The sequence below is a fragment of the Mus caroli genome, chromosome 12 (assembly GCF_900094665.2).
Source record: "Mus caroli chromosome 12, CAROLI_EIJ_v1.1, whole genome shotgun sequence".
Lineage (NCBI taxonomy): Eukaryota > Metazoa > Chordata > Mammalia > Rodentia > Muridae > Mus > Mus caroli.
The window spans coordinates 68,302,905-68,325,297 of record NC_034581.1 but is presented as its reverse complement, the minus strand read 5'-3'; the positions used below and the strand labels follow the sequence as shown (position 1 = coordinate 68,325,297).

Genomic DNA, 22,393 nt, shown 5'->3' with positions numbered 1-22,393 from the left:
GCTGATTCCATGACTGCCTGCTGATTCCATGACTGCCTGCTGATTCCATGACTGCCTGCTGATTCCATGACTGCCTGCTGATTCCATGACTGCCTTCTCTCTAGCTCACTTTGGTTTTGATGTCAGGGCTCTGGCCAGCAACAGTCTCTACACCAAAAGCACAAGAGCAGAGCCTTCTGCAGCTGAGTCTCCCAGGACATAGGCTTTGTTCTCTCTGCACAAAAGCTATAAAACACAGAAGTATGGCCAGCCTGTCTTCTGATCTCCCCCATGGATTTAGTCAATGGAAAGAGAGAAATTCATGCTGGAGAGAGTTCTTCCCCTTTTCTCTGAGATCCTACTTGGTGAGGACTTGCCAATGGTATCATCTTTATGACTTGCTGAACAAGAAGCCACACACACCTAGGAGGTTAAAGCCTCCTAAACCAACCAACTATCCAACCAACAATTTTATTTAGACAGCTCAGAGGAATCTTCTAGAGAGAGCATTTTAGTTCTTATAAAGGCCATCTTGGGACACACATGATAAACAGAGCTGTCTCAAGTTCCTCAGTTGATTATTAGATTCCTGCATGCATCTAATCCACACTCTCTGTAACTCAGATACGCCCTCGACTGTGGATGAATTCCAAGCACTTGGCTTTCAGAGCCTCACCCTTAAGACTCTGGTCCCAGTCAGGAGCCTGATGGAATTAAAAGTGTCCCATTAAACAAATCCACAGAACAAAAATAGCACTTTAATCTATCCTGATTAAGAGTTCTCCCTTCAAAGTCAGATATATATCAGTTAGACTACGAACATGGGGAATGTGAATTCAAGAGTAAGTGAAATAAATGAAAATCAGAATTGAATTGAAAATTAGAATTGTGCCACAGGTAGAAGAAACTGAAAGGAAGCTTCAGGAAGTGGATCAATGCCGCCTCACCGGAAACACCATCGACTGCAATGACGATGTTCTGTAGAACAACATTCACAGAGCAGACGGAAGTATGGCGTTCAACCTAGAGGAGCAAGCTTGCCCTTGCATCAGTGCAGGGTTCTGAGGAGAAAGAGGCCCGAAGGAGTCAGGCCACGTGAGCCTTTAAGACTCACTCCTCATCCCCCTCTGCCTTCATTTTCATGGTTAAAAGTTATCTCAACACCATAAGGAGAATAAGATACCAGCCCTCCAGTTTTCAAGTTTCTCCTGAACAGAGAAGGCAGCAGAACCGTTCGTTAGACAGGGTTTGAGCTTTCAGTTCTCTAGCTATTAGCAGCCTGGATAGTACATCTCCCTAAGAATTATTTATCTAATCAATGGCGATAACCATGATGTTAAGGAGAATTCGGAGGGCAAATGTAGGTAAAGTGTTGATCTTGGAACGTGTATACAATTCAGTTATTGTGGGGCTGATAATAATTAGCTTGATTTATAATGGAAGTCATTCCAAGTAGTGAGGTCACTGTTCTTAAAATGTTAATGTGGTAAGAGTCTCTCTTTGGGGTATGCAGGGTAGAGACGGGCAACTCACAGATAGTAAATTTCAGACAGAAAATTCTTTGTTTTAGTACTTAGGATTGTACCATAAAACAGAGACTTATGTTTTACAGTGTAGGGTAATACAGCAAGAACTGTATTACCAGAGAAAAACAAGTGTATTGCTGGGTTCACTTCTGTTGCTGTGATAAAATGAACAAACACCAACTTAGGGGAGAAAGGATTATTTTAGCACACAAGGTTAGGTTTCAGTTCATCTCTTACTGTTCTGTTGCTGTGAAGAGATTCTGTAGAAAGCATTCAATTGGGGACTTGCTTACAGTTTCAGGGGGTGAATTCATAGCAGGAAGCCCGGTAGATATGTCCCTAGAGCAGTAGCTGAGAACTTACATCCTGATCCAGACAAGAGGAAGAGAGACAGACAGAGAGACAGAGACACAGAGAGAGGCAGAGAAAGACACAAAGAGACACAGTGACAGAGAGAGAGACTGGCCAGGTGTGGGTTTCTAAATGGTCAAAGCTTATCCCCACAGACACACATTCTCCAAGGCCACACCTAAGCAATTCCATCAACCAACCAGGAACCATTCGAATACCTGAGCCCACAGGGGCTATTCTCCTTCAAAGCACCACAGGCTCACCAGAGCAGGGAAGATGAGGTAACAGGAACTTGAAACTTCTAATCCCTCACACCCACAGTCAAGAGCAAGGGAAATGGATGCATACAGGCTAATCTCACTTTCATACAAGCTTAGCTCACCTTCTCCTCTTTTGTAACATCTGGGGCCCAAATTCAGAGAATAGCACCACACACATTCAAGCCAGGCCTTCCCACATCAATTAACATGACTGAGACAATTCCCCACAGACATGCCCAACACTAACCTGATCTACACAATATTTCATTGACAGTCCCTTTTAAGGTGGCTCTTGTGATTGTGTCAGGCTGATCATAAAAACTAGTCATCACATGTGGCAACTAGGGTATTAATATAATTTACAGAGTGGGAGGACTATGGCTACAGGTGAACAGAAAATGTCATCAAGAGGACACCAGGACACTTGCTAGCCATTCTGTTCACACACGGTCCACCATCTCTCTGATTAATGCTTCACCAGATATCCCTTGAGAACACCAATCGGATTTTGAGTCCACTCAAATTACAGCCTATTGAGATCAAAGGATTGTGTCGTGACATGTAACCAAATACTGTTGAGGCTACACATGAGAAACATTGTCTGCCCCATTCCTAGGCGTAGCTGTGGCCAGGCAAACCCACCTCATCTGACCTTGGTGTCATTACAGCTACTATCAGCAACAGTTAAGACACAGACCTTGGCTCAGTCGCCAGCTCTTAAAATAGAATGAGTCCACCACATTAGCCAACTCACTTCAAATGTTAGACTGGGAAGAGGAGAACATTAATGACTCCAGCACTTTCCAGGGCTTGGCTACTGCAGCAAATGCTGGCTGAACCAATCCATAAATATTAATCTCTCTGGAATCCAGACTGCACATTTTAGTTTGGAGACAAGAGTTCATCTCTGTGATAACTCTAATGAATTCTTGGGCTTTCTGTGAATTTCAATGCTAAACACTTGAGTCAATGATCACGAGAAATGAAAGGCTGGGCTAAGTGAGGAGCCAGGTTGGGGGGGGGGGNGACTCAAAAGAGGCGCCCGGGGTGAAAACTCACCTATAGATGATACCTTTCTCATGTAGGAACATGAGTGCAGAAATGATCTCCGCGGCGTAGAAACGAGCACGGGCTTCATCGAAACGACGGGACTTTTGGATGTGGAACATCAGGTCGCCTCCGTTCACAAACTCCATGACAAAGAATAGACGGTCCTAAATGAAACGTGTGGGAATGGATTAGACTCTCATTGCTCACCAGCATCATTCTCCTTGAAGAGACGTAGTCCAAGAAGCATGCAGAGTGCTATGTGGGAGCAGAGGTTAGCCCCGTGTGGGGTCAGGTCTGTGATCTCTTAGGGAGGGTGGCATGGAAATCTCTTTAAGGTAGTTCCATACAACCTTGACTTTCTACGTCTCTAACCATCAAGAGACCTTGGTTCTCATTCCAGCCTGACATGTTAAGGGAGGAGAGCATGGGCATTAAGTCCTAGGCAAGTGTCTTCAGTGGTACACACGGGGTTAATCCCAGAGGAGAGGGCACTTGAGAGGGCTCTCCATTCCTCCCAAATGAGCAGAAAACATAGAACAGGTAAACCACTTTAGACAACTCAGACAAATGGAAGTCCAACTGACAGTGTCTGGTAGAAAGTCCTCTGGTCCATCAAAAGACCATGAGTTAGAAGTGGATGCAAAACACACCGGTGGCTTCCACCTGCAGTGACTCTCACCAGGCAGGGAAATGAACTCCTAACAAGCTCCCTCTGCAGAAACCCAGGGACCATGAACACAGTGCATCAAGAACTCACAGATGGTCAGACTGTTTAATGACAGAAAGGTCCATTCAGCAAGCCACTGCCCTGAGACACACAGGGTAAAGGCTTATGCTTACAGACATCTAGCATCAGTGGATTTCCTCACTTCTTTCACTGAGCACTGAATGGGGTGCTGGGGACCCAACAAAGAGCCCCCCACACACACACACACACAGAGCAGATCGGTTCCATCCTAGAAAGGCTGGCACAAGGAACATGGGTCCTTAAAATATAAACAGCAAGTCTAAACCTTCTGGTAAAGCAATAAGGAAGCAGTAGAGGGAATGGGATATCTGACACCTGCATGAGGTTTAGGGAGGTGCCTGATCTCAAGACCTGCAGGTGAGGACCATCCTTCACTGTCAGCGCTGCCCTTTCTGGGGGAGGGAATGTGTGTGGTCACTGTGTGGGCAAACTGGTATTTTGTCAAAGGATGCATACAAGCAAGAACCCACCTTAGAGTTTGAAATGTTACCAGTTTTGCTAGGGGGAGTGGGGGCGCAGATGGACTGAACTATGCTGGGGAGTCTGGCTTTGACTCACTTTCAGGTGCACCACTGCTGCATTATAAAGTTGATCTCTATCAGGGCAGTGCAACCCATAACCCCTCCTACTTCCTGTAGTAAGTAAAACCTCAACAGAAGGGGAGGGAATCAACCCTGTATGTATGTATGTGTATATATATCTCCTTCAGAGTCGATGCTGTTCTTTCTGGGGATGGGAATGTGGGAATGTGGGTGGTCACTATGTGGGCAAGCTGACATTTTATCAAAGGATGTATGTAAGCAAGAATCCACCTTTTCTTGGAGTTTGAAATTGTATATATATAATATGTGCTAGAAGCATGAATTGATTTCAGAGAGAAAACATAATGGCAAAGTTCATAATAACAAAAGACTATCACCAACTCAACTTTTCAGGTCACCCCATAGCCCAAGGGAAAACAATACAAATATAGCAGGCTTTGTGACTAAGCAAAAGGCCCTCATTTGAGTTCAACTGGCAAAGGGAGGGGTAGAATTGGGTGAATGGCTTCACATGAGCAATGGCTGACCTATATTCTATGGGCTGGAGTCTGGTGGGTGGGGCACATTAGCAAATGGCTCCGATGGCAGGTGAGCACTCCAGAGACAGCTAGCAGAGCAATACAGGCTTGGGAAGTTGTTATGCTAATGTAGAACTCAACTGGAGGGGTAGCTCCAGGGTGTGAGGAAGGTGTGATAGAAAAGCCACCCTGCAGCATCCCTGAATAAGTAGCACAGCCTCACACTTCATGATCCAGACTGTCACCTTCATGGAAGCAGTCAGCCACTCAAATCCCCATTTAAGTGAACACCCCTTACTGGAAGTCAGCCCATAGGTAAGTGGCCATTCTGAAGCTGCTGTCAGCGTCCTTGGCAAGAGTTTCCACGGCAGCAGTGGTCATGAGAGGATAAGGACATTTAGAAGGAATTCTCTTTCACATACAATATCTTTTTCATATCCCAAATTCTGAAAGGCCAGACCCTGGTCTAAACTGCAGGTGTGAAGCTAGAATATGCTGCCTTCAGGTCTTCTCTTTCCCCTCCATCTTAGCTCTTGCTATAGCCCTGGTGTGTGTGGGGGGGGTTGGGGGGGCAGATCTCGACCTACAGAATCTAGCACTTTCTCCTCTGCTCTATCTGGAGAGAAATGGGATATTCAGACTTAAAACTAAGGATGTTTTGTTCAATGTTCTTCCTTCTTTCCATCCAGAGTCTCACTTCTACTATGGGCCTGGCACCAAACTAGAATACTGGGTACCATTCACAGCCCCTCAGCTGCTACCAGCACTTAAGTCAAAGAGAAAGGAAAATCAAGATAGAGGAGAGGCAACCGGGATGAAATGAAGACAAGATCTAGCTTATGAAAGTCATGTGACCAGGTACAAGCTAGAATTATGTTTATAAATCAGCAACATGTTTTTATTTTTATTTTTAATTGCAAAGAAACTTCTAGAGACCTGAACGTTTATTGACCCTGTTCTAAAATGTCGGCTAAAAGGGTGTCTTAGTTTGGGTTTTATTGCTGGGAAGAGACACCATGACCAAGGCAACTGTCTGGCTTACAGTTTCAGAGGTTCAGTCCATTATCATTATGGTGTGAAGCATGGCAATGTCTAGGCAGGCAGACTCGGTGCTGGAGAAGGAGCTGAGAGTGCTACATCTTGGCAGCTAGGAGGAGAGCCCCAAAGCCCCCCTTCTGACGGTTACTTGCCCAGTCCACACTACTGTGAAATAAGATGAAACCCTTTGGGGGAATCCTGTGTTATTAGGGAGGGACTGTATAATGGATTAAGGTGGCTGTGATCTACTTTTAGGGCAGGGAGGGCTCCGCTAATCCTACCTTGGCAGAGTCAGCCAGGGGATTCTCTCTGTACTTAAAATCTGTATACACAACCATTTCAGGACTCCTAACATCCAGTTTCCTAGAAGCGGAGCCCAAGTATCTGCTGAGCGTCACCTGTGGCTTTGGCTCTTTGAAGGCAGATTTGCCCTGGCCTGTGTAGTAGGAAACCCAATGTCCAGGAGACTGGTTGAGCTTCAGTTTCAAAGCCAAGCCCTTTGTCTGTCTGGTGTGCCTCTCTCTGGTCTCTGATTCAACTAACCACAAATGCCAGCCGTCAGCAAGGAACGATGAACACCTGGGGGAATAAAAGCAACTCAGAAATCCCTCGGTCCCCACGCCCTGTATTAGTTACAGGCACAGAGTTCAAGGAGCTGGTGCATGGCAATAATACAATTCCTGTCGTCACATGCCTTGGTTCCTGTCACCCACTGCCTGTGTCAGCTTTCTGCCCTGGCTCTCTGGCAACAGGAGATAAACATAGCCCCTGAGCGGGAGACACTTCTCAACATTCTCATTCTAGGTGGCTCCTGGGAGTTGAAACTGACACCCAGCTAGATGAGGCAAGGCCTGGCTATGTAGCAGAGCTCCACTAAGATGGGACAAGTGACAAAATGATTCTATGACTGCAGGAAGACCACCTTCGGAGGTATCTGTTCAGGGCCACGCAGACAACTGCTGTGTCTCCAGCCCACGACTGACTGGAACAAGGCTACGTTTCCTGAGTCTCTTTCCCAGAACATTCAAACTGAGATAAAGAATTTTAATCCAGTCTGAGCTGTGAGTTAGAACATGACTCTGAGAGCTGAAGCTGTCTCTGGCAGGAATACATGAAATTCTTTAGTGTAACAGAATGGTGCATGGATGGATGGATGGATAGATAGATGGACAGACAGATAGGTAAATGCAAGGTTAAGAATGAAGCAGGAAATATAGAGTGGAGCAGAAATAAGACCAGGGAGTGGGTTTAGAAGACCTCACCAAGGTACCTTGTGTCAATTCCTAGCTTCTGGTACCACCATGCCTCTCATATTTGTGAATCTTTATCATTAGTTCCTTTCTTGTATAGCCTCAGGTAAGTTTTCTGTTACTTCCAGGAAATTTTTAAGTAAAATACATACAATTTTTTAAGGAGGGAGGAGCTTCCTGATTTAAAATCTAGGGCAAACTGCCTACAGGAACAGTGATCGTGGGATCATAAACAGAAGCAAGGGGCCGCAGAGTGCCAGGCCCTTTCAATAGAATCCTAACAAACAGAACTTATTAGGAGATGATAAAGAAGACATTGTGCCCAGTCCCAAGTCCTTGGTATCTCTGTGATAATGCCTGACCTTTGGACCCAAAATTCTCAATAGGTACAGGCAGCTTCTGTTGAACTTTATTCAAATTTTCTCTCTCTTCCTTTCTCTTTTTCCCTTCATCTCTTCCCTTCCCTTCTTTCAACTCACCTTGCAAAATGGAGGCGTCAAAATGACTAAATTCAAGTACTAACTCTGTTAAGCCAAGAGTTTTGACCAGTATTTGGCCTACAGAAAGTGCTCAAAACGAGATAGCAACTATCATTATTATCACCCCCTTTGCATAATTCTCAGCCAACATGGCCCCAGGACTAGAACTGCAGCCCATCCAACAGTAACCCATTATATACAACACACAAGGGCCGGCAGACACACACACACACACACACACACACACACACACACACACACACACACATGGGGAGGAGGACAAGGAGAGAGACAGACACACATACACACAGAGACGCACACATAACACACGCATACATAGGGAGAGACGGAGAGACAGACGTAGACAGATAGACACACATATATGCACAGACACAGACACACAGACAGACAGCCCTGGCTACATAGCCAGTTTAAAGCCAACCCAAAGTCTAGCAGGTCCAAGGAAATAAAAGTCCCCCTAGCTCCACGCCCAGCTGTTGAGCGACAGAAGCATTTCCTAATGCCACATGGCAATGACCTTGACCAGGTAAGGACTTTTCATTCTAGGAAGTATTTTTTAAGAGTCACAAAACTGTTGATAACCAAAATTATACCAAGCCAGCACTCAGTTCCAGTCAGCTTCCCAGTTCTCTAACACTGAATAAAGAGTCTGATTCTCAGCCTTCTGGATTTTTAAACATTATTCTTGCAAAACAAACGGGCTGCCTGGCTGACCGCAACACGCCAGCGTGGTAGGTCTCTTTCCCTCTGTAGCACTTACTCACCCTTACAGCCACACTAAGAAGGAGTTTTCTTTGTTTAAAACTAGACTACATCATCATTTTGATTTACAAATAATGTTTCATTGGCAGACATGTTGTTTTGGGAATGAAACGTTTTTGAATAAGAAACAGTCACGGCACATTGGCCACAGCGAAGATGGAGAAAAACAAAATCAAAGAACAGCAATTACATTTACGGTTATGAATAATTTAGATAGTGACTCGAGGCGCTGTTGAACTGGAAGGCCTATCTATGCTCATCAGACTCCAAGAGCTGCAGGGAAGTGTTTCTGTATGAATAACAAGCCCCATATTGAAAGCTGCAGAGTGCTATTAAGAGCCTCTGGAAACAGACAGCACAGCGCTGAATGTCTCCTAGGCCTCGCTCTTTCGTTATTTTTCGCTGACCACGTTGTCAGCTGGGTTAACAGACAGAGAGTTCGCATCAACAGGAAGCAGTTACTGACGTCAAAGAGGTCATGGTGGAAAGCACCCTTGTGAGGAAATTTGATTGCACCATGCCTGAACTGGAAACCACTTGAATTTAACCACATTAAGAATGATTGCAAAGGTTTCACAGCAGAAACAGTGAGATGGAGTCTAATGGTTTTGTTTTTCATCATTCTGCACACCCCATAAGATGTTCATTCAGTCACCTAGCAACCCTTGGGTCAAGCCTGGGGTCGAGGTATACCTGGTGTGGACAGACTCATCTTTGGTAAGGTTCTTAGGTCTCCAACGTTGCAAACAAAGGTTTAGGAACTTGGACTCTGAACCTGGAGGAATTCACAACCCCCCAAGGCAAGTGTGCACTGGTGGCCAGAGCTTGTTACAGCCTTGTCTTATAATGAATCCTGACCAGCCTATGTACCAGACAAGGGAAACAACTTGACAGGATCTAGGATCACCTAGATGACAAATTTGTGAGCAAATTTCTAGAATAAGTTAATTGGCATGGAAAGACCCTAAACATGGGTGCCACCATCCTGTGGGGTGGGGTTCCCCAACTGTATAAAAAAGGAGGGAGCAAGCTGAGTCCTAGTGTTCATCTCTGTCCCCTGATCATGGATGTGACCTAACCAGCTGCTTCTAGCTCCAAAACAAACCCTTCCCTAAGTCACCTTCATCAGGTTGTTCATCACAGCAAGTGAGGGAGACAATAATGTCCCTCACGTGATGAAGGGTTGGTAGAAACATATTAGAAAAGCTCTTCTGGGAGAGGACACTGTTAATTCTGTAGTAAAACTCCAGATGGTGGTTGGAGCAGAGAGATTGGCCCTGTAGTCGCTGCCAAAAACCCCACCACTTTCTGCCCAATCCAAGACAAGTTCTTTGGTGACCTGACTCCCTAGTAGTTGAGTCTCCTCTTGTGAATGCGCTTCTATGTCTTTTGTCTACCTGCTCGCCACCCACCCATCTCTGCCCTCCTGCGGACCTCCCTTTGTAGCCCTCCTCTTCTCTGTCTCCACAGACAGGCATCGAAGGATTTTGTATTCCAGCTTCTATCAGATCAAAAGGCCATGGAGCCCCACTCTCCTACCTGATCTGTTTTCTGGATTGCCCCCAATGAAGGCCTTTACAGTCCACGCCAATCCACTCCTGAGATCACGGCCCTGGACCAGGAGGTCAAAAGTTGCTGACTCAGCCTTCTCACCTACTCATCTGCCTCCTTCCTCTCCAGACAGTAACCTGAAGGCTTTCTAGAGTGAATGTCTTAGGCTGTTCTCCAGTTGGAGGGCTTTTACTGACACCTTGAACATCCACAGTTATGGCTAAACTCCTTAGCAAAGGTGTGAGACTGCTTCTTCAGCCTCTGCGTTTCCTCTCCTATCTCCTGCTGCATCTGGCCGTCTAGGTTTTCAGTGTCCCAGTGATTTGTTCTGTGATCTGGCACTGCCGTCTTGTGTCATAGACCACGGCCTCTCCCATAACCAAAGACCTCCTTTTAGCCCCGCAGGTCAGGGTGGAGACAGCCCTTCCTCTGTGAAGACTGTTCAAGCCCCTTCAAGATCATCTCCTGCCTTTTCCTATCACACTGTGATACTTTTAACTTCAGGTAGTTAAGATGTGGGCCCGCTATTTTCTTTTTGTATAGATTTTTAGTTCCTAGTCGTTAATTAGCCCCCATACACTAAACTGAAAACAGAAAGCGAGCTCAAAAATAACATTCTGTCTTGAAGCAACATGTCTGTCTGGGCTGATGGGATCTGCTCTCACATTCAGAGACCTCTTGGTCTTGAAGATATGGTTTACAATACCACAATTTGTTAAAAGGCAGGGTCTTACTGTGTAGACCTAGCTGGCCTTGAACAGACAGCACAAAGATCCACCTGCCTTTGCCTAAAGCCTGTATGCTCAGCCTCCATGTATGGCTGTTTTAAAGTGAGATGATGTTCCCATATATGGAAAACAAAAAGAAAAACTACAAGCTTTCTCAAAGCACACTCATGTTATCACTTGCAGATATTTCCATACCAGTTGGGAAATGCTTCCAAAGGTTTGATCATCCATTTCTGAAATCTAACCTTGTATACCCTGTACAGGAAAGTTGGGGTTCCAACTCGCAGCGGGCCTCCCTGAGGCTTTCCAACAGTGGAGGCAGTGGCTTTCATAAAAAAAAAACAAAAACAAAAACAAACAAACAAACAAACACCAGTTCGATGTGTTGTTGATTAAGTGAAAAGATGATTATTAAATATCAAAACAAGAGAAGCTATACATGCCTCCTACTCTGTGTTTGACACAATCCACTTAAAATACATTTAGTGAACTCATACTTGGCTCCTTGGAGCCCTCTGCCTTGTTGTGCAGCAGAACTCCAGGCTAAAGAGAGCCAGCGGGGTATGAGCCAGGTCCTCACCCACACTGAACAAACCCTACACCCTTGCTGTCACCCAGTTCAGGAGCCATGTAAGTCCCAGTAAGTGCCACAGAGCAGACACTGACAGTACTGACAGCCTTTCCAGATCATACACATGCTTTTTATATTTTATAAAACATTTTATATATTTTTGTGTATGTTCACATGTGTGTGGGCAGGCGCATGCCGCGGAGCACATGTGGAGGTCAAAGGGTAACTTTGGAGTCAGGTCTCCCCTTCTACCATGTGGGTTCCAGGACTCAGGTAGCTGGGCTTAGTGGTCAGTACCTTTACCCACTGAGCCATCTTGCTGGTTCATATACACTCTTACAAGGGCCCACTTCACTTTCCCTGTGAGAAACAGTCCTCTAGCCTGTGAGGCTAGACACTGAGGACATCACTGGACAGTCACACAGGGCCACAGCTTCCAGCCAAGGCAGATTCCTCAGGGAATACATGGTAAGTCAAGAGCACAACAGATACTGAATGAGTCGATACCTAGGATGCTGCTACAATGCACAGGGCAGTCCTCTAAGAGAGGTGTATCCCACCGTGTGTTAAAAGAGGGCCTATGACATGGCGCTGTGCGAGCATTTTATTTATGGTTCACTACAACCATAACAGCTCACCGGCCCTGAGATGGGTGATGCAATAGGGGTGATATTCTGTGCCGTGTGGAAAGGAACTTTCTCTGCAGATCTGTCCTAAAGCCCTAATAAAGAGGAGTTAGTCGGGTGAATGGCAGGCCCACATTTTATAGGCTTCCAGAAGAGAAATGTAGGCCAACTCTGCCTTATGGGCTGCCTGCATCTCCTGACCTAACCCTAAGCAGCTTTCACCAGCAGTAGATGGATGTTGGCTTAGACGGTGTGGACAGTGGCTCATCCCTACTCCATGTCTCCTCAGAGAAAACCAAAGAGAGCATAGTTCTGTGTTCCCCAGGGAGGGAGGGAGTTGACAGGGCAGCAAAATGCCACAGTAGCTTTCCAAGGAGCGCTGCAAAGAAAGGGAAGGGAAGGTGGCTGATTGGCACTCCTGTTTTGACGGGGAATTATATTCTACATCATTTTAACATTTAAGATGTCATACACCTTGAGGATGAAATGAAGAGACGCTGGGAAGAGTTCCAACACCCCCTTCCCAGGTCCTGAGAGATCCACGCAGAGCTGGGGAGGGATGAGTTCACAATATAGTGGGCTCTTCTGTTGAAGAGCAGGAAGAGTCCTGCAAGCAGGAAGCCTCCCATAGATCAGAGGCAGAAACACCCTGGGTGGCCCTCCAGGGACCAGGGGCGGTACTGACTGACAGCAGAAAGCAGGAAAGGGAGTCTAACAAAAGAGCAGTACAACAGGGTCTTGATGGCTCATGAGGTTACTTGGGAGTGTGCAGGGAGGTAGACAAATGTCCCTGTTTCCTGGAACAGGAGATGCTAGTGCGAGGGGAACACACAAACATGGAGGTGAGCAGGCAAGCAAGCTAGGGCTGCTACGCCTCCTATTCGGCCTCCTGACTTAGGCCTGTCAATTACTCAATCAATACAGCACCAATCACCAGCTGGAAGTGATGTGGGGTTTGGATCATGCCTTCCTAATAATCTTCGGCAGATACCAAATTCATTCTACCCTACATAAATAAGAGTGCATTGGACACACAGATATAGCTTTAAGACCAGCTCCCTATACGCCTTCCCAAGCATGTGGCTTTTCTGAGCCTGACCTAAGTAGAAATCCAAGAACAACCTCTGAGGAATGACTGGTCACTTGCTGAGTCTACCCACATAGGACAGCTTCAGGCCTACAGATTCCTAGAGCAGCTACACAGGGTAGAGCCTGCTCTTCTTTGTCCCCTGCTGTCTTCTCAGGGCGGGCTTCATGTCACAGACACTCCATATTACATGGGCTGAGTGAATGAATGCTTTCCTGCCTTCTAATGTAAGCTAAGCCTTGCAACAAGGCTGTTTCTACTTATGACCGGCACTGGCTATTTCTGGGGCCCATGAGAAACAGTCATAACCCAGTTCTAACCAGTGATGAAGTATTAACAAGAAACTCAAGTATTTCAAAACTAGAACACATGAGAACCCATGGTTGCTACCCAAGAAAGTCTGGTTTTTACAACTGCATAACTGTCTACAGGGTGGGGTCAACTCACTCCACCTACAGACTTACAGCCTCAGATCCTCCCTGGATAACCATGTCTGTCAAGGTGAGTGCTTACCCAACCTCCCAGAGACTACCTGCAGGCACTGCAAAAACTACAGTGTTAGTTGGTTGGGGACTGAAGTTCTGCAGAAAGCCCAGCACATGGATTGGAGCTTCCACAGGATCCGGACTTCACACACTTAGTACATGAATTCAACTTCTCACTGTCACTTCATGAGTGCCAGTCTTCCTTTAGAACAAGAAGGACAGGGATTTCACCAGACTCCCCCCTTTTCAGCTAAAGTAGTGGAAGTCTTGGTATTTGAACTTGAAAGGGCAGAGGATTGGCAACTTGACCCACTGTAGTGAACAAACTGTAACTACGCAATCACCAGCTCCAACACTACCAGTCACTGTGAGCACACATGGCTGAGGCTAACCCTGGTGAAGACTGGGGACTTCAAAGGAAATGACACCCGGTGCCACAAAACATCTGTCCAGATGTAAAAGTACAGGGGCTGCTTACCCTCCAGGATGTCAGCGGTGGTGACAGCTGTAAACAAGCCAATTATAGTTAAACAACCTCGAGGACAACAGTTTTAACTCTAGACACACCTAGTAGCCTATGGACCAATCCAGACACCGGGGCACAGGAACAGTTTCACCTTCTGACTCCCCCACCCACCCAACCCCATTCATAATCAAGACCCTGTGGCCCAGTAGCCCAAGAGATCAGAACCCAAATCCTGTGCCTGGAGATGGTCCTCTGAACACCATCCCCAGGGATTGTGGGTTGAAGAAGTAAGCCCACACAACTTGGTCCAGACATCTGAATCTCACCCGCAGACCTATGTCCATAGCTACCAGCCTGAGAGAAAGATGGAGCATGCTGACAGGCTGGAAGCAAACAGAGCTGGAGAACACCAATGCCATGTTCTAGTCTGTTTTCTATTTCCATCTGAGCCAAAGGCAAACGAGAACAAATGACCCAGAAGCAGACCACATGGCATGAGAAGTAGTCGTTGCTCAAGGAAAGGAGGAAACCTAGTTCCAGAGAGGGCAGAGGAAAATATCCTTGGGTGTTTCAGAAAGGGACAGAAAACACATATGGTGCACAAGAACAATTCTTTCTAACAACCCCTTTCTTTTCAGATGTATATACTGCACAGAGGGGAGATTGCTTGCTACAATGTAACAGACATGGCATAGAACGGCATAACCCAGGCAAGAAGCCACATCCTTTCAGGTAGCCCCTTGCTGTGTGATCCAGGATAGATTGTTTACCCTCTCTGGAGCTCAGCTGTGCAAACTGCTCCAAGGAGGATGCAAATATCTTCACCTTCTGGGATTGTTTGGAGTACTGCAAGACATTTTGCCCAACAGGTATTTATCAGATAGCAGTGTGCACTTTCTGGGGCAGCAAGAACGAGTAAAGCATCCAGAGTGCACTTCGGTGAACTTCCAGCTTCTGCACCTGCCCAGACTGCAGAACGGACACATTCAGACTCCAACAATGATCAACCAGGCACACTGATGCTAGCAGAGGCCTCTGCAGACAGACCATCATCTCCTTTGTCTTCTCCTCTTCTCTCCTAGCCTGCAGCCTTGGGGGTCTCTTCTCCTTGACCAGGATGGCAGAGTATCAGAGCACAGGGAGCAGATGGCATGATAGGAGCCGAGTGTGCCTCCTTCCCAATCCAGCTGATGGTAGCACCTCAAGATGCACTTGGGACTGGCCATGCTGCCTGAAACTCAGTATATTGTGGACTGTGGGCTGTGGCTAATCTGCCCCTGCCCTGTGTATGCAGCCCCCTCCCCACGAGGAACTCCTTCTAGAGGCTCTTTGCTCAGTAGGGAGAAAGGAGGGTTTTTTTTTTGTTTTGTTTTGTTTTTGTTTTTTTGTTTTTTGTTTTGGACTGGAGATGCCTAACTAGGCAAAATAAGAAATAAGGAACTTCTTAAAGACACCAAGTGCTGGGAAAGCCAGAGCCCGAACTTTAACTCAAGGTTCCCTTTTTATTACCTGCCCCAAAGTGGGTGGTGGTGGTGGAATAATAACTCCTTTCTCACCTCTACATATTCTGCTTTACTAATAACTAATATGATAACAAGGGAGAGAAAAATACAGAGGAAGCAACACTCTCTTGCCCTTGTGTTACCAAGTGATTTCCCTGACATCCTTAGTGTCTGCTGAGAGCATCCTGTGCCTGTGTGCACAGATTCTGAACAATCTCGCCTTCCGAAATTGAGGCTGGGCTTTGCTGCTGCTCCTCCGCCAGGCCAGCGAGGAGCAGCAGATCCCTCCAGCCTGTCTCGAGCTCCATCTTCAGGACTGACCTAGGAAGTCTAGCAGCCCAGGCTCTGAGGAAACCTACGGCAAGGGGCCAGTCCTGTCCTTCCTGTCCCCGGGAGCCTCTGTGGTCTAAGCAGAGGTAAACAGAGTTGAATCCCTAAGGAGTGAGGAGGGACCTCGGTGCAGCCCTCTTCTAGGTTTTGGACACAGGATGTCCTGTGTTTTTGAAGCGGAAAGCTTGCTCAGGTAAACTGGGTCTCTGAACAAAGACTGGGGCATCTGACCAATATTGACTCTGCCACTCCCCCCACCCCTTCCCAGGAGGCTGCTTTCTGTCTTTGCTCCTTTCTCCCTCCTCCAGCCTCTCCCTCTGGCCAGCCTCTTACCCCCACCTATCTGCCTCTCTGAAGCTCAGTTCTCTCTGCCTGGCCTCAGCTGAAAGCTCTTCCCACTCAAGCGGGAAGCCCGTGGAAGGGAAATGGCAGGCCTCCATTCCAGGCCATAAATGCCAAAAGGCAGATAGCCCCTACTGAAGATGAAAGGACCCGGAAGCAAAGTCAGCTTCAAAGCACCGAGGAGAACAGCATGTACTAGATTTGTGACACGGGTCCCTTGTAGCCAAGTGTTCCTTAGCTAAATAACGCCTTATTCTCGCTACCTCTGTTGTTTAAAACAACAAAACAAAACACGCATTTGAAAACTGTGTACCAGCCCAGCGACTCAGCTACTGTCCTGATGAGATCTTTATCATCATTTCTGGCTGGTGCATTTGTGGGGAATGGAGAGCCAGTTTGTCGTCTTGGCCAGAACTTGATATGGATACAAAGTATTCATCTTTGTAAGTACTGTATCCTTTCCTGGAACCTTCTAGTTGTACGGTTTCTTAAAAGTGCTGGGCTTGAGGGAGTGTTTTATTATTTCCATGTTTCTCTGAACTACAGACAAAGCAAAGATAATAACCGAGTCTATCTTACCGAGTGACAACATGCCATTAATCATACATGCCAGGTGCTCATGACACTGTCTGATATCCAATACTTTTGAGTTTTGTTTTTATTTTTAAAATGAGCCAGTGGGTCTGGACCTCCTGGACTCTACCTCTCATGGCCTGTCTGGGACTCCAGGTCTGTGCCGTTACACCTGAAAGAACACCCTCTTCAATTAGTACATTAAGTGTTTTTTTTCCCTTTGCTGAAATGAAAGCTCGGGTTGTTTCAACTTAACTCAGATGATAAGAAAATAAATAACTCCAAAATTTAAAACAAAGAAAAAGATCTAAATAGATATTTCTCAAAACAAGAAGTATAAATGGTCAATAGATACATTTAAGAGAAATGATGGCCACTAAGCATCAGAGAAATGCAAACTGAAGCCACCCCAAGGTACTGGCTTTTTTCCTGCTAGAGCTGCTATTGAAAGGATGAAAGGAATTGATCTCCGGCAACACAGGAAGGAAAGAAGGCCCATCCATCTGTGTGCACAGACACTGGGCCTGTGAGTCCGTCAACCACCGCCCCAATCCGTATGGAGACGCCTCAAAAGTTAAGATGGAATATGCGTATGATCCAACCAACAGTTCCACAAGCTCAGTTTATATCCAAGAAGTCTGAAGTCAGAAGCAAGATGACTGAAAAGAGAACTGCACGCCCTGTTCACTGCAACATTATCATGGGATGGCTGAATGGCCAGAGACATGGATGGATGGACCCAGAAAATGTGGGGTGGATACACAATGAGCCATCGTTCAACCTTAAGTCGGGAGGAAATTTTGTCATGTGTGGCAACACAGATGGATCTGGAGAAGATTAAGTGAAATAAACCAGGCATAGAAAATCAAATCTAAAGAACTCCCAGGAGCAGAGAGAACAAGGATGGGTGCCAGGGCTGAGGGTAGGAGCTAGGGAGCTGTCAATCAAAGACTATCAGCAATGGACCAACAATATATATCTTTAAGATTTAAGCATTTTTAAAAAACATTTATTTATTCATTTATTTGTGTGTGTGTGTGCCTTTATATGTGAATGCATGCATGCCACAGCAGATACATGGCAATCAAAGGACAACTTTAGGGACTCGGTTCTTTTCTTCCACTCTGTAGGTCCCAGGGATCAAATTCATCAGGCCATTAGGCTCCGAGGCAAGTGCCATTACCCACCACCCCTCACCAGCCCAAATCAAGCATCTTTACATACAACATCTACCGTATTATTGTATTGTGTCTGTTGGCTACACAATGAAAATAAAACCAGCAGACCTAACAGCTTTTACAGGTGAAGATAAAGACTATTACTCACAAAGTGTTGGAATTCCTGACGCTATCAGAAGGTTTGCGATTTCTCACTTATTTCTAACAGTAACATTTAAGGAGAGACGTGGGCCGAAGAGTTTAGGGATTCTTAAACCTATGCAGAAAACTTGATAAAGTATCTAGTATTTGAAAATTGCTTATTGTTTTTTTTTTTTTTTTTTTTGGTAGGAACAGAAGGAGCTCCTGAACTCCCACTTTATGGTTTGTGGGGGAGGGGAGGGGCTCTGGAACGCTTGCCCTTGCTTGGTGTGGGGAAGTGGGTTCATCACGAAACAGCCTTAGTTTTTAAAAAAGAATTGTTATTCCTTGAAAATTCCATAGACGTGTGCAATGCATTTTAACAATATCTGTTTCCCATTCCCTCTTACCAGGCCCCTCAATATATTTTTCTTCTAGCTTCAAATCCCCCTCCCCAATAATCCATTAACTCCAGCAGTGTGCCCATATGGACATGGCTGTGGTGTCATCCGCCGAGGCTCGGGCAGCAAGGCTGCGGACCTGACCTGTGAGTGGCCTCTTTACCTTCCCACTGGATCCTCACAGAGGTGACCAGGACTTGGAGAAAAGCAGAAAGGGCTTTTACAACAGACTCAGCATTCAGACCTAGGGCCACCGAAGAGAACTTGAGTGGACAGTCCCAAGGGCAATGTTTTTCCATCTCTCCAGGCAGATGCTTCAGTAGCTGATGTGAGACTGCATATGACCCATGGCTCAGAGTCAGCCTGGCCTATACCAGAACCCTGTCTCCAACACTACCAAGCCAAGAGGACCTTAGTGAACTCCTCCCATCTCTGGGCTTCAGCAATAGGGATTCCACAGGGCCAGACATGAGGGAGTTCACGTTACTGAACAAGAACTCTCCCAGTGAAATGTCATTTGCCAGGCCATTTGGGGAAAACTCCAGTGCCCTAACTAGATGAGCTACTCAGAGGACAGAAGGCCACAGTTAGCACCCGACTCCTCACTTGAGGGGCCATGGCTTGCAGAGTCAAGTAGCTAGAGCCATCCAAGTTTACCATTCCTCGTAGTGACTAGCATTTCCAGTCCTTTATAGCCAGCTTTACAGTGGACAGAGGTAGACACGGAGGATATTTCCAGATGGAAGGATAACGCTTGAGTCCCATAATCCACAGAGTGAAATGAAGACCCTGTCTCCACCTGGCCATGTGAAGAACTCATTTGCTTCTTGGTCCCCATCACTCCTTTCACCCTCTAACCTGAAGGTCGGAGCATTCCCCTCCCCTCCTTCTTTGTTTGGGAGACAGCACTGTAACCCACAACCTTTAAAAATGCTCCAGACCGCCACTGCTCTGGTGGTGAGAAATCAAGGCCACTTTGCAGTCACGACTGCCACCCTGTGGCCAAACATCAGACCTTCAATAGAAGGGGGGGGGGGGACAAAAACAAAAACAAAAACAAAAAAAACAAAAAACAAAAACAACCACCAGGGATGCTAATGAAAACTTCAGCTGCTAAGTCCTAGGAATCTCTATGCCCACTGAAACTTTATTACTGCACAGGGTCACTGCGCAGATTAAATAGGACAGTACACAAAAAGCTGTCAGAACAGTGCCTAGAAGGCAGACCATAAAATGTCAGCCTCCATGTTAACTACCACAGAGGTAAGCACCATTGGACTCGGTCCAAATCTTAAATGCTCCAGTTTCCTGAGCAATACTACCTCCAACAATACGCCACGTAGAAATGCTCTATAAACATGCAAAGATGAAAGTACACGGGGACTTGTGGCAAGATGGGTTGAAATAAAAAAACAGGTAATTAACCACATACCCACCCCCACACACATACACACACACACGTATGTACACACAGAGACAAGGGATAGATGGATAGATAGATAGATAGATAGATAGATAGATAGATAGAGTCTAAATATACAGCCTTGGCTGCCTGATTGGCCTTGAAACCACAGAGGTTTGCTTGCCTGCCCCTGAAGCCCAAGAACTGGGATTAATAGCATAATCCACTGTGCTTGGCACAATATGTTCTTAATACAGAATACTCTACAGCTATTAAAAATCAAGCAGCTAAATGTATACCAATATGAGAAAACCTCCAAGATTTAACTGTTACTATGTTTTTTAATATGAGTGCCATCATAGTCGAAGTGCAGTCTTGTTTGCGTTTTTATTTCTCTAATTATTTTGTGTGTATGGGTGTTCTACTTCCATTTATATCTGTGCACTACATGCATGCCTGGTACCTGGCAGAAGCCACAAGAGGGCATCGGCATCCCTGGGAGTGGAGTTACAGACCATGTTAGGCACCGTGTGGCTACTGAGAATTGAACCTGAGTCCTCTGGGAGAGCAACCAGTGCTCTCAACTGCTGAGCAATCTCTGCAGGACTTCCCAGATTTTGTGTTTTTTTAAAGGGTGGTGTGCATCACCCTTTTATGCATCAAAAAACTCCTTGAAAGGCTTCCTGTGACAGAGAGAACAGACACGTGGAGGATGCACATGCTGTCAACTAAAGAAGCTGGCTTTCTGTGATTAAACCTGGCCCGTCATTTCTCTACATCAGTTTCTTCCCAGGTTTTCTGCTGCATTCCACAGCCTGGTCTTTGAAGTTACAGTCCTGTGCAGTCACAGTCAAGACCGCCTCAGCTTTAGCATCTCACTGAGCTTCATTCACAATGGATGCTCCGCCTCAGCCCAGCTCTGTGGAGCTGTTTACCCACTGTGGGAAGCATTCTCTTTGCCAGCAATATCGAAGTCTCACCTTCGCCTCAGCTTAGCTCCATCTTGGTGAGCTATCTCCTCTCCCAGCTCCTGCTGCTAAAAAAGATGACCTAATAGACCACGGAAGAAGAGAGGCCCATGATATCCCATGACCTCTGTTTTGGATGCTATCCTGTGAAAGTGTGAATGTGTAAAAGTTCATCAAATACTGTGAGCCACCAAGTAGAAGACACGTCTAGTGGCCCTGGGCCACAGATCCAACCCCAGTGATCACCACCAGACTTTACACTTGTCCTATTGAACCAAGAGCGCCATGATTTTTGTTTAAACTCTCATTAGCTCAGCATTCTACAGACTGCAACAAAAGGCATCCTAGATTGCTACTCTTAACCCATTGAATCCCAAGACTAGTGAAGGCACCAGGCAGAGGAACTTTATGGACAGGAACAAGATCTTGGGATGAATCAAACCAAGGTGCTCTTTCTGGGTCCTTCTAGATCCACTTCTCGACTCCCTTCATTCAGGTTCAAGGTGGTCCAGAACTTATGACAAGAACCATAGCCAAATTCGCCAAGATAACTTATGACATGGACTCTACCCTCAGACTTCTGTAACCTCTCCACTGCAGGAAACTTATATATGAAGACCTTTTCAATATCGGGGACTACAGCCCTCGAGGTGAGCCTTTCATGGGACAGCATGAAGGAAGGGGTTAATGTATTAGCTCCTATCACGTGTGCCCAGGTTGTCAGACACGGCAATGCCTTGAGGGCCGATTCCAGGCAACTCCGTGACATCTTCAACACCTCACTAATATCTCCTCTCTCTGTGAGACAAGAGGCTGTGAGGTGGGGAGCACCATCATAGTCACTGGGGTAGAGGGGGGAGCACCTGTCATACTCATAGTGGGGAGTACCCAGCCATACTCACTGGAGTCTGAAAGCAGCAGAAGAGCTGGGTGAGGAAGGGGTGGTTGCGGGCCAAGGACAGGATCCTCTTCTCAGTCATGGTGCACTCTACATCATCATCCTGCAGAATCACGTCCTTCTTCAGCACCTTCACGGCGTACAGTTCTCCTGTCTCCTTTATCCTGGCAAGCATCACCTAGAGCAAAGCAGGAGGGAGCATGAGGGAGACCTGAGGCTTGAGAGCGTGGGTACACGTGAGAAGGTCTGGTGTCCACCCACATACATGTACGCCAACAGCACGCATACACAGCATGCTTGTTACTTCAATCCAGCCGGCCAAAGCCCAGACTCACCTTCCCGAAGCTCCCCTTCCCCAACACTCGGATGAACTCAAAGTTGTCGATGCCGAATCTGCTGGAAGAGTTAACACCGATCCCATTTCCTTCTTTGGAGCCCTCCTTTCCCTGCCGTCTTAGTGTCGACCTGGAAATGAGTTTCTGCAAGGAGGAGGAATGTAGAAATGACGCTGTGAGCTCAAGGTGGGTATGGATGGGGAGACCTCCCTCTGCAAGCAGCCTGTCTCCACCCAGCATGTGGAGAGGCCAGTCCTGGGCAGATGTCCCGCTTCTTTAACTGAAAACTATCTCGCCATCCACTTC

General features: G+C 46.4%; 1 protein-coding gene across 1 annotated transcript in view; it reads right to left on the bottom strand.

Moving 5' to 3' along the window:
* The window catches only part of Prkch (protein kinase C eta), a 195,795-nt gene that overhangs the window by 54,316 nt on the left and 119,086 nt on the right, over positions 1–22,393 (bottom strand). The window contains exons 8-10 of the mRNA XM_021178757.2: positions 22,088–22,231; positions 21,757–21,930; positions 3,176–3,330 (exon numbers count right to left, since the gene is read on the bottom strand). Of these exons, the coding sequence (XP_021034416.1) occupies positions 3,176–3,330; positions 21,757–21,930; positions 22,088–22,231 (473 nt within the window). The remainder of the gene's footprint in view (positions 1–3,175; positions 3,331–21,756; positions 21,931–22,087; positions 22,232–22,393) is intronic.